Here is a 12,690-nt window from a genome sequence, read left to right as displayed (position 1 = left end):
ACCATTGGCAGCTTCTACAAGAGTGTTCCTGATATTAATGAGATGCTCCACTTTATCTGTGAAAGTTTTCACATCATCTCCTTGGGTTGGTACAGTGTTGATGTCAGTGCAATCTTGTGACAATGATGCATTTGTGGATGTGTCAGTAAACAATGCTGGCAGGGACACTCGGAGAGCTTTGCATATCCTCATCCAGTTCAATAAGGAGACTCTTCACATCCTCCAAATATTGTCCACTGACATTCTGTAAAACAAAACACAATAGGTAAAGAAAAGGAACACAAAGAAAAACTTGGTGGTTTAATGTGTAATTATAACAAGGAAGGAAGGAAGGAAGGAAGGAAGGGAGGGAGGAGGGAGGGGAGGGAGGGAGGGGAGGGAGGGAGGGAGGGAGGGAGGGAGGGAGGGAGGGGAGGGGAGGGGAGGGGAGGGAGGGGAGGGAGGGGAGGGGAGGAGGGAGGGGAGGGAGGGAAGGGGAGGGAGGGAGGGAAGGGAGGGGAGGGAGGGAGGGAGGGAGGGAAGGGAGGGAGGGGAGGGAGGGGAGGGGAGGGAGGGAGGGAGGGGGAGGGAGGGGAGGGAGGGAGGAGGGAGGGGAGGAGGGAGGGGAGGGAGGGAGGGGAGGGGAAGGAAGGGAGGGAGGGAGGAGGAGGGAAGGGAGAGAGGGGAGAGAGAAGAAAGGAGGGAGGGAGGAAGGAAGGGAGGGGAGGGAGGGGAGGGAGGAGGGAGGGAGGAGGGAGGGAGGGAGGAGGGAGGAGGAGGGAGGAGGTCACCCAAGATGTGCACTAGGCTCCCTATCTATTGTGAGGGTTCTCCAGGTCACCTCCCCTCACCCCCACCAGTGAATTAACATCATGATTGGCTCACTGACTGAATGGTTGATTAGGTAATTTGTTAACTGGTTGTGTGACTTAGCATACAAAAAGTATCAATTCCTCACCAAATTTAGCCACCGTACCACTCGGAGTTTTGTGTAAAAGTTACATACCGGGAAGAAATGTTCACCTAACACACCCACCTCTTTTAAGTTTTCTTTTCTGGCCTTCAACAGTAAAGAATATGAAGGCAAAGGACAACACAGAAAGTAGTAAGATTAGAGAAGATTCGACCCCCCCCAGCACTGTGTACCACCTCACTACACCCTTCTTACATATAAACAAACTTAAACGTTAAATCATATCTTATCTCAAACTCAATTTCCACCACAAAGTTTTCATGAAAGTTGTAATTTTCCAGTTCATGCTTCCCAACACACACACACACACACGCACGCACGCACGCACGCACGCACGCACGCACGCACGCACGCACACAGAAGGAAAGAAGGAGGAGGAAGGAAGAAGTAGGGCAGCACATTTAAGGAAGGCATTAGTTTCCTTGAGGTGGAGGAGTGTCGCTGGTCCAAGTTCATGAGGCAGCAATATACAGCACGAGGGCAGGTTGGGGGAGGGAGGAGAGGGGGAGGGGGAGGGAGAGGGGAGGGGAGGGGAGAGGGGAGAGGGAGGAGGAGGAGGGAGAGGGGGGGGAGGGAGATGGCAAAGGGAGGGAGTATGGGCACAGGAAGAGGATGACACAGGGAGGGGAGGATGACAGAGGAGTATGACACAGGGAGAGGAGGATGACAGGGAGGGAGGATGGCACAGGGAGAGGAGGATGACACAGGAGGGGAGGGATGACACAGGAGGGGAGGATGACACAGGGAGAGGAGGATGACACAGGAAGGGAGGATGACACAGGTTGAGGAGGATGACACAGGAGAGGGAGGATGACACAGGAGAGGAGGATGGCACAGGGAGGGGAGGATGACACAGGGGAAGGGAGGAGGATGACACAGGGGAGGAGAGGATGACACAGGGGAGGGGAGGATGACAGGGAGGAGGATGACACAGGGGAGAGGAGGGGGATGACACAGGGGAGAGGAGGGATGACACAGGGGAAGGGAGGATGAACACAGGGAGGGGAGGATGCAGGGAGAGGAGGATGACACAGGGAAGGGAGGATGACACAGGGAGGGGAGGATACACAGGGAGGGGAGGATGACACAGGGAGAGGAGTATGACACAGGAAGGGAGGATGACACAGGTTGAGGAGGATGACAGGGAGAGGAGGATGACACAGGAGGGGAGGATGGCACAGGGAGGGGAGGATGGCACGGGGAGGGGAGGATGACACAGGGAGGGGAGGATGACAGGGGAGGAGGATGACAGGGAGGGGAGGATGACAGGGGAGGGGAGGATGACACAGGAGGGAGGATGACAGGGGAGGGAGGATGACACAGGGAGGAGGATGACACAGGAGGGGAGTAAGACGTGGGGAGGGTGTTGGTGTGGCAGTCTTCAAGAGGAGCGACCATCACGTGCCAGAGGATCCCACCTCCCCTACCTAACACCTCCCCCTCTTCACACCTCTCTTCCCTCTGCACATCTCACACCACCCCCCTCCCACTCACCTAACGCCACTCTCTCCTCACACCTCTTACGTCTCTCTCCTCTCACACCTCTTCCTCTCACCTCCTTTCCCTCACACCTTCCTCACCTCACACCTTCCTCAATCACCCAAGGAATTACAGAGTCATCTAGTGGATAATCTTGGAGGAACTATCATTTAGAGCAAGATAACTACTGTACTCTCCAAACTACCTCATTCAGCGGCCAGTAACCACAGCCACGAGAACGACCGACCCTTTCATGTCAGACGCTTCAGTCACGAACCACGCCAGAATCAGATGTAAACAGTCAGGCAAACTTCCGTGAACGAATATACATGAATAAGTGTCAGGGTGTTCATCGTTGTCTCATCTTTAGTGTTACTGAGGATCTCTCTCTCTCTCTCTCTCTCTCTCTCTCTCTCATTAGGTGGTGTAGCTGTGAGGTGTTGCCTTATGTCCCTGGCTCACCTATGTCCTCCAGAGTGCCATTATCATTCAAAACAGATGCAAGTAATTTACATAGTACAAGTGGCTGAATAAACCAGATGATACGACTGGAGGGTGACCGAGGCCGACTGACGGGAGAGGGAGGTGTCAGGGAGGGGTCGGCAAGGCAGTCACGCGGTCAGGAAGGTGATGGCGGGTGACGGGGGTCGGAAGGTGGAGGCGGCGGCAGGCGGCACTGATAGTGAAGACAGTATTAATGGTACATTACGCGGGAAATAACAACAACCTTAGACACGAACGATAAAGGTCCACCTAGTGACCTGCCTTACTCCACAACATCCACTATTAAGCTTTACTCCACAATACTACCATTATTAAGCTTTACTTCACACCACCATTATTATACTTTACTCCACACAACAACAACAGGAGTGGCACTGTACACGTTGGCCAATAATACAGTAAGCGAGTAGAGTAGTGGAGACGCTGTATAAACCTTGCTGCAATACTCATGGCGCTTAATTATTCACAGGTAGACCTCTACACCAGGTACTTGTCTACCTTACCTAGCTCTTTCCACCCCCCAACACACACAAACACACATTGGTCACGTCCCTTTCTCGGTAAGGTGAAACTCTCCTCTCTGTTGAATTTTTCAGTGTCGTTTCCTCCTCCTCCTGCTCTTCCTTCCTTACCCACACGAGGGGAGAGTGAGGATACAGCAATCATTATCTTTGTCAGTCAGTCAGTCAGTCTTTCGAGTCACAGAGGAGTACAGTAATAAAAGCGTTATATGGCCAGCACATTACCCTGTCACTTTTTAAACAGCACTTACGTTACTACGCGTTAATGAGGTGTTTGTGGCACAGGAGGGGAGAAGAAACTGCCTTGTCCTGAGCCTCCACTAACACCTGGTGACTACAGCAGTGGACAGTCATGCAATTGGGTCCTCACCACGGGGTTTGCACACACTAGACAGGTTAATATGACTTGCAAGACCGCGTGTGTTGGCGGGTCCTTGTTGTCGGTGAGTTGATGAGTGTATCCATGGTCGTGTGTGTACTTGGCGCACACACACACACACACACACACACACACACACACACACACACCTGTCCGTCCGTCACCGTGAGTGTCCCCGAGTGGTGGTACAGGTGTATACAGGTGTGCTCCGGCACTGCCATATTAACTTCCAAAGGGGAGAGAATATAGTGACATGTTTGGAGGCGGAAGTGGCAGCCATTCCGTCCTGTACCTGCTGTTCCCGCTACTACCTACACTGTACCACTATACTACCACTACTACCTACACTGTACCATAACTGTACTACCATATTATGTAGTATTATAGTTGTACCTTCGGCGTGTTCAATACAGTTTACACCATCGAGTATTGTTTCGCCATTATCTCACAAGTGATATAGACAAGCGCCTCAACAACACACAACAAGTACAGGTGGTGAGCGAGGGAGCAGGACACAGGGCCGGTAGTCCCATGGAGGCGATCAAAGCGACCAAACTTTTCCTACCAACCTACACCGATTTACCTGTGTGTGTGTGTGTGTGTGTGTGTGTGTGTGTGTGTGTGTGTGTGTGTGTGTGTGTGTGTGTGTGTGTGTGCTATTATTCCGCAAACATAATCACGGTGCAACATATATCAACTAAACTAAAAGAGGGTAATTTATGCGTCAACTTAGGCACTTAAGAGGCAAGTTTGAGCCGAGGACCGGACACATTTATGATCAAATTTACTGAATACGCAACGACGACAACCTCCCAGATGTCAATGGAAAATTAATTACCCGAGTCCTGCACCAAAATCAGCGGGTGTTAATTTCTAGGCGTAGATGACTGCAAGTGACGCACACACACACACACACACACACACACACACACACACACACACACACACACACACAACAACACACACACACACACACACACACACACACAGCGGATAATGTGAAGTAGACAGTACCGTATTGTAGCAAATGGAGGCGGCGGTGCTGACTTAACGGATATAAGTATTGACGTACGTGTGTGTGTGTGTGTGAGGGCAGCAGGTCCCCGTCCCTATATAGGCTGCGGCTCTTCAACTTTGATCATTATTAAGAAGAGGTTGAAGAGTCCCCCGACACACACACACCATAATATACGACACAAACAGTTATAACCCCAAAAAAAAAAATAATAATAATAATAATAATAATATGATTTTCGTCTCATGTAAACAATAACAACTCCACGACGTCTAATCTGTAATCGTAATTTTTAATTGTAATCTAATCGTAATCACTAATCCCAAAATAAGTTAAGCTTCCTGATGTGATTTCACTTAATTATCTGTAACCTAATTGTCGAGTCTTCGGTTCTGATCTTAAACTAAAGGAAGTCTTAAAGAAAAAAAAAACAATATATATATATATATATATATACTGTATATGATTCTTGATACGATTTTCCGATCATTTTATAACCTGGTTCCTCTTGATTCCTTCTAATTCCTAATCATTTCAATCTGATTTCTAACTCCCAATCATCCCAATATGATTCCTAACTTCCAGTCTGATTCCATAATTCCTAACTCCCAATCATTCCCACCTGATTCCTCCAAATTCCCAATCATTCCAACCTGATTCCTCCAAATTTCCAACCATTCCAACTTGATTCCTAATTCCAAATCATTCCAACTTGATTCCTAATTCCCAATCATTCCAATCTGATTCCTAACTCCCAATTCTCGTCTTGTCAACAGATGTAAAATGGTAGGTAGTCAGGTGGAGCGTGTGTAAAGGAGGTGAGGTGTTGACGCGCTAATTAACCCGCTAATACGAGGTTCCCGGGCCGTCTCCTCCAGCCCACCCACTCCACCCACCCACCCTACCCCGCCCACTCCCTTGTTTCTGCTGGTGCAAACACGCCCACTTAGTCCTCTGTTGTTTATATGCCATTTCTATTTTTATTCTATAACTTCCAACAGTATCCCGTTGTCTCACTACAACTTCCAACAGTATCCCGTTGTCTCTCTACAACTTCCAACAGTATCCCGTTGTCTCTCTACAACTTCCAACAGTGTCCCGTTGTCTCACTACAACTTCCAACAGTGTCCCGTTGTCTCTCTACAACTTCCAACAGTATCCCGTTGTCTCTCTCACAACTTCCAACAGTATCCCGTTGTCTCTCTACAACTTCCAACAGTATCCGTTGTCTCTACAACTTCCAACAGTATCCCGTTGTCTCTCTACAACTTCCAACAGTATCCCGTTGTCTCTCTACAACTTCCAACAGTATCCGTTGTCTCTCTACAACTTCCAACAGTATCCCGTTGTCTCTCTACAACTTCCAACAGTATCCCGTTGTCTGTATTTCCATATAGTTCAAATCTGGACGAAATCTGAGCTAATGCATAAAATAAGGGACTTTAAGAGAGAGAGAGAGAGAGAGAGAGAGAGAGAGAGAGAGACAAACAAAGAAAAACCAGACGGGTGACAGGGGGAGAGGAGGAAGGAAGTGGGAAAAAAAGAGCAAGAGTGAGTGAAAGAGAGAGCGAGAGAGAGAAAGCGGAACGGAAGGGTAAGAAAAAAGAGAGAGAGAGAAGAGAGAGAGAGAGAGAGAGAGAGAGAGAGGTTGGAGGGGTGCAGAAGCGGGGATGGAGGAAGGAGGAGGAGGTGGAAGGAGAGGAAGAGTAAGAGGAGGAGGAGGAGGTTGTTGGACCCGGCGCGACGCAGGAGGGAGGGAGGGAGGGAGGGATGGAGGGACTGAGAGAGAGAGAGAGGAGGAGTAGAGGGAGGAGGCAGGGAGGGCGCGCCAGTGTAAGGTTGCAGGTGCTACCGTGTGTACGACGCTGCCAGACACCTCCGCCAAACACGCGTCGCCGTCACCACCACCAAACAAACACCGTAACATTCTGATAACTCACCTAAAAAAACAACAAAACACCCACTGGATTAACGATAACAACTACCGAAAAGAACAAAAAAATTAAGTGATAACCCGAATCTTGTGGTGCTGGCGATGGAGTAATGCTGAGTAAGTCAAACCTGATTTTAAACGTACGTAGATTTTTTTGTTTGTTTGTTTTAATTTTGGTGTCGTCTGACAGCGTCGTTGAGTGAAATTTATGTCGTTATTACAGTTATTAACACCACACGACAACAGGTATTCCCGCTCATACGTTCAGTTAGAAGGTATATATGTATTATTAGTTATTCCACTACATATACAGTATTATTACATGTTGCTGTAGTGATATAAAATAGCCGAAGCTCACACACACACACACACACACACACACACACACACACACACACCACACACACACACACACACACACACACACACACACCCCAAATAATTATATATTAGTGTTCATACCGACACACGAATACAGCTCCTCTCTCTCTCTCTCTCCTTGATTCATCCCACTCACTCACTCACCCGTTGATTCACTAACCCACCCACTATACTAACCCACTCACCCACGAACTCATTCCCTCACCCACTCTACTAATCCTCACCCATTCTACTAACGCACTCACTCACTATACTAAACCACTCACCCACTAGCTCACTCACTCACCACCCCACTCACTCCACAAGTCACTCACTCACCACCCCACTCACCCACTCACTGTGTGGGTCACCTGGGAGGCAAGTATACAAACAAAGGGTGGCTGCCTCCTGCTGCTGCTGCGTCATCTGCAACCCTACGCCGAGGAGGAGAGGGAGAGGAGAGGTGAAGGGCAAACACAAACACACACACACACACACACACACACACACACACACATTTCACTACCATTAACAATGTCGACCATAACAACCAGCACCATTACTCCCATTATCCCATGGCATTTATCACCTACCATTAATACCACAAGGATAAAACTAGCTGCGACGACCACCATTACCTCTACCATTGATTAACCTGCCCACTGTCTACCATTATTACTACCCGTACTACTGTTACCATTGTCCAATAAGGAACACTACACACCCACTATCCACACCATCAGGTAACTACAAACAACACGTCACTCAATAATAATAATAATAATAATAATAATAATAATAATAATAATAATAATAATAATCATCATCAAAAGAGATAGGCGTATGTGGGCTAGAGTCTTCTGTATGTTGTATTTATATGACGCAGGAGGAGGGGACGAAGGGGTAATTGTTAGTTACACACACACACACACACACACTAAACATTCCCCCAAAACTCATTAAATAAACATATCACAAATATTAAACAACATTCCAATATAAACGATCACGTTCACTGAATTGACTCCTTGTTTATTATTATTACTCTGTGTGTGTGTGTGTGTGTGTGGAGTGTGTGTGTGTGTGTGTGTGTGTGTGTGTGTGTGTGTGTGTGTGTGTGTGTGTGTGGTGTGTGTGTTGTGTGTGTGTGTGTGTGTGTGTGTGGTGTGTGTGTGTGTGTGTGTGTGTGTGTGTGTGTGTGTGTGTGTGTGTGTGTGTGTGTGGTGTGTGTGTGTGTGTGTGTGTGTGTGTGTGTGTGTGTGTGTGTGTGTGTGTGTGTGTGTGTGTGTGTGTGTGTGTGTGTTTGGGAGAGGGATGACGTGGTGTATATAACCCTACGGACATATTCACTCAGGTTTCACTACACAAGAGGGGCCGTAACTAACCACAGCTGACGCCCTTGAGAACCCGGGTAAGAGTTGAGGAGGAGCAAATTATCCCACTTGAACACCATGTAAATGAGGAGGCAGGGAGGAGGGAGACCAACAGGTAAGGTGGTGGTGTTGTGGAGACCTACACACACACACACACACACACACACACATAAACAACACCCCCCACACATACACAGAGGTAGCAACAAGACGCAGGAGGAGGAGGGAGGGGGACGGAAAGGGGATGGAGAGGGGGGAGAGGGGGTAGGGAGGAGGGAGCAAGGAAGGAAGGTTAGGTTGACCTACACCACACGTAAAGGAGAACGTCGCCCACACACACACACACACACACACACACACACACACACACAGTAATGGAGCTCTCTACACCCTCTGCTAAATGACCCATAACTAATCTCTCCTCTCTCATCCTATAAAAGATCTCTTACCTAACTACCATCTTACATCGTCATCACCCACGACCAAAAAAAGACAACCATTTTCCATAACACTACCATGAGACTCAACCATTATACCATAAGACAAACAAGACTCAACCATTATACCATAAGACAACCGTGAGACTCAACCATTATACCATAAGACAACCATGAGACTCAACCATTATTCCATAAGACTACCATGAGACTCAACCATTATACCATAAGACAACCAGTGAGACTCAACCATTATACCATAAGACAACCATGAGACTCAACCATTATACCATAAGACAACCGTGAGACTCAACCATTATACCATAGACAACCATGGACTCAACCATTATACCATAAGACAACCGTGAGACTCAACACATTATACCATAAGACAACCATGAGACTCATTATACCATAAGACAACCGTGAGACTCAACCATTATACCATAAGACAACCATGAGACTCAACCATTATACCATAGACAACCGTGAGACTCAACCATTATACCATAAGACAACCATGAGACTCAACCATTATACCATAAGACAAATGTGAGACTCAACCATTATACCATAAGGAACAACCCTGAGACTCAACCATTATACCATAAGACAACCATGAACTCAACCATTATACCATAAGACAACCGTGAGGACTCAACCATTATACCATAAAGACAACCATGAGACTCAACCATTATACCATAAGACAACCGTGAGACTCAACCATTATACCATAGAACCCTTGAGACTAACCATTATTCGTAAGACAACCATGAGACTCAACCATTATACCATAAGACAACCGTGAGACTCAACCATTATACCATAAGACAACCATGAGACTCAACCATTATCCATAAGACAACCATGAGACTCAACCATTATACCCAAAGACAACCGTGAGACTCAACCATTATACCATAAGACAACCGTGAGACTCAACCATTATACCATAAGACAACCATGAGACTCAACCATTATTCGTAAGACTACCATGAGACTCAACCATTATACCATAAGACAACCGTGAGACTCAACCATTATCCCATAACACTACCATGAGGCTCAACCATTATACTATAACACAACCATGATCCACCAGACTAAGATGAGACTCAACCATAAGTTTCACCAGCCTACTCTAACAACACAGACCATAATAATTTGCGAAGTTACTTTTAGCGTGTGGAGAGAGAGAGAGAGAGAGAGAGAGAGGGAGGGGTATGGTGTGGTATAATGTAGCTCATGTGTGTGTGTGTGTGTGTGTGTGTGTGTGTGTGTGTGTGTGTGTGTGTGTGTGTGTGTGTGAGTAGTGGTGGTAGAGGAAAGAGGTGGGTAGAGGTGGTAGAGGTAGAGGTGGTAGAGGAAGGAGTGGTAGAGGTGTTAGATGAAGAGGTGGTAGAGGTGGTAGATGAAGAGGTGGTAGAGGTGGTAGATGTAGAGGTGGTAGAGGAAGAGGTGGTAGAGGTGTTAGATGAAGGGAGGTAGATGTAGAGGTAGAGGTGGTAGAGGTGGTGGTGGTAGATGTAGAGGTGGTAGATGTGAAGTGGTGGGGTGAGGTAGATGTAGAGGTAGAGGTGGTAGATGTAGAGGTGAGGTGGTAGATGTAGGGGTGCTAGAGGAGGTAGGGTGGTAGATGTAGAGGTGGTAGATGTAGAGGTAGAGGTGGTAGATGTAGAGTTGGTAGATGTAGAGGTGGTAGAGTGGTAGATGTAGAGGTAGAGGTGGTAGATGTGGTAGGAGGTGGTAGAGGTGGTAGATGTAGAGGTGGTAGATGTAGGGTGGTGGGGTGGTAGAGTGTAGGGTAGAGGTGGTAGATGTAGGGTGGTAGATGTAGAGGTAGAGGTGGTATGGTAGATGTAGGTGGTAGGGTGGTAGATGTAGAGGTGGGGTGGTAGATGTGGTGGTAGATGTAGAGGTGCTAGAGGAGGTAGAGGTGGTAGATGTAGGGGTGGTAGATGTGAGGTGGTAGAGGTGGTAGTGTAGAGGTAGAGGTGGTGGATGTAGAGGTGGTAGAGGTGGTAGATGTAGGGGTAGGGTGGTAGATGTAGAGGTGCTAGAGGAGGTAGAGGTGGTGGGGTGGTAGATGTAGAGGTGGTAGATGTAAGTGGTAGGGTGGTAGATGTGAGGTGAGGTGGTAGATGTAGAGGTGGTAGATGTAGAGGTAGAGGTGGTAGATGTGGTAGAGGTGGTAGGGTGGTAGACGTGGTGGGGTGGTGGATGTGAGAGGTGGCAGAAAAGGTGAGGTGGTAGAGGGTGGGGTGGTGTGACGTACCCGTGTTGACCTCCACCTGTCTGTGATCCATCTTGGTCGCCCTCGCCGTGCAATGTGCTGGAAATCCATCCCCTTTAACTGTTCACCCATTACTCTGTTGCTCACGCCCTCCACCAGCCTGCCTCTCCTCTCCTCTTCTCGTCTCCCTCCCTCTCTGTCTCCTCTCCTGGCCGATGCTCCCCCTCTCCTTCTCCCTCTCGTCTCCTCTAATCTTCTCTCCTCTCTTTCCTAGGTGTCGTGATCTGTATGTAGCCTCACCCAGTCACCAGGTAACCCAGGATGCGTTCTCTCACCTCTCACAATCAGCATTCAATTCGAACACACACACACACACACACACACACACACACACACACACACACACACACACACACACACACACACACACACACACACACACACACACACACAAATGAATAATAATAGCAATAATAATAAAACAAAGATAATAACAATAACGAAAACAACAATAATAATAATAATAAACCCACTTCACTTTATCAGCAAAATTTAGGCACAAACTCGGCTCCTCTCTCTGTCTTGTCGCAACTCACTGAAATCGAGTTTGCAAGACTCTGAGGCCAATCTTATGACGATAATTCTGCCAAGGAGAGGCAGAGTGAGACAGAGTGAGTGTCGGTGAGGGTCATTCTGGAGGTGAGTGGAGGTTATCATGACTGACAGCCTGTGAGTCATGGGAGGCGAAGAGTGAGGAGGAGTGAGGAGGAAATGTCTTACTTATAGACTAGGGGCAAAATAATATGTGTGTGTGTGTGTGTGTGTGTGTGTGTGTGTGTGTGTGTGTGTGTGTGTGTGTGTGTGTGTAAGAGTCATCCACACAGATGTTTACTCGACGGCGGGAGCTAATATAAAAGTTGGAGGAGACGGAAGGAAGAGAGTAAGAGGGGATGGGAGAGGAGGGGTGTGGGAGGGGGGATTGCTTTAAGTTGCCAAATGATATTTCACCTTGACCTCTGACCGATCTCTCCGTGCATGGGGTTGTGTAGCTAAGCCTTTAAGAACCCAACCTAACCTAACCTAACCTAACCTAACCATATCATGACGTAAATACCATCCAAAAACACAGCTTCAACGAGGAGTACTGTGCTCACCCTCCATGCCCCACGAGTCTGACACCTTCGAGGACAAACACCTGAGGTCCTCAACGTAAAGGTGTGTATGTATCTTTAACCTTTGACCTGACCCCCGGCCTCCCACTCCCCAACTGGTTTCTACATATGACTCTTCCAAACGTAATGTGAGAGGCCACGACGATAGGTCAGAGTATGTGAAGTGAAACAACACATTAAAGGTCGTCCCCCACATGCTGGTCCTCTGTGTGTGAGTGTCGCCGGGTCTTGTTGATGTTTACATGAGTACTGTTAAGTCACCAGTGTGTGTGTGAGGGGCGGGGAGGCAAGGCAGGTCAACGATCACATATATATATTTTTTTAAGGAG

At 47.8% G+C, this 12,690-nt stretch overlaps 2 protein-coding genes across 15 annotated transcripts in view; one reads left to right on the top strand and one right to left on the bottom strand.

The window, feature by feature from the left end:
- LOC121863805 (pericentrin-like) overlaps positions 1 to 12,690 on the bottom strand; it is a 92,354-nt gene that overhangs the window by 46,326 nt on the left and 33,338 nt on the right. For all 8 annotated transcript variants that reach the window (XM_042362637.1, XM_042362641.1, XM_042362642.1 and 5 more), the window contains exon 2: positions 3 to 244. In XM_042362637.1, the coding sequence (XP_042218571.1) occupies positions 3 to 192 (190 nt within the window). In that variant the 5' untranslated portion in view covers positions 193 to 244. The remainder of the gene's footprint in view (positions 1 to 2; positions 245 to 12,690) is intronic.
- Positions 6,670 to 12,690, top strand: part of LOC121863807 — a 32,884-nt gene continuing 26,863 nt past the window's right edge. For 4 of the 7 annotated variants that reach the window (XM_042362647.1, XM_042362649.1, XM_042362652.1 and 1 more), the window contains exon 1: positions 6,670 to 6,900. The gene's annotated coding sequence lies outside the window, so the exon portion shown is untranslated. Of the gene's footprint in view, positions 6,924 to 12,690 lie in introns of all 7 variants that reach the window. The other 3 variants (XM_042362651.1, XM_042362650.1, XM_042362648.1) reach the window with 1 other exon arrangement.

The sequence above is a fragment of the Homarus americanus genome, unplaced genomic scaffold, assembly GCF_018991925.1.
Source record: "Homarus americanus isolate GMGI-L3 unplaced genomic scaffold, GMGI_Hamer_2.0 scaffold48354, whole genome shotgun sequence".
Taxonomy (NCBI): domain Eukaryota; kingdom Metazoa; phylum Arthropoda; class Malacostraca; order Decapoda; family Nephropidae; genus Homarus; species Homarus americanus.
The sequence above is the reverse complement of the archived record's forward strand: the minus strand, read 5'-3'. Positions and strand labels throughout refer to the sequence as shown.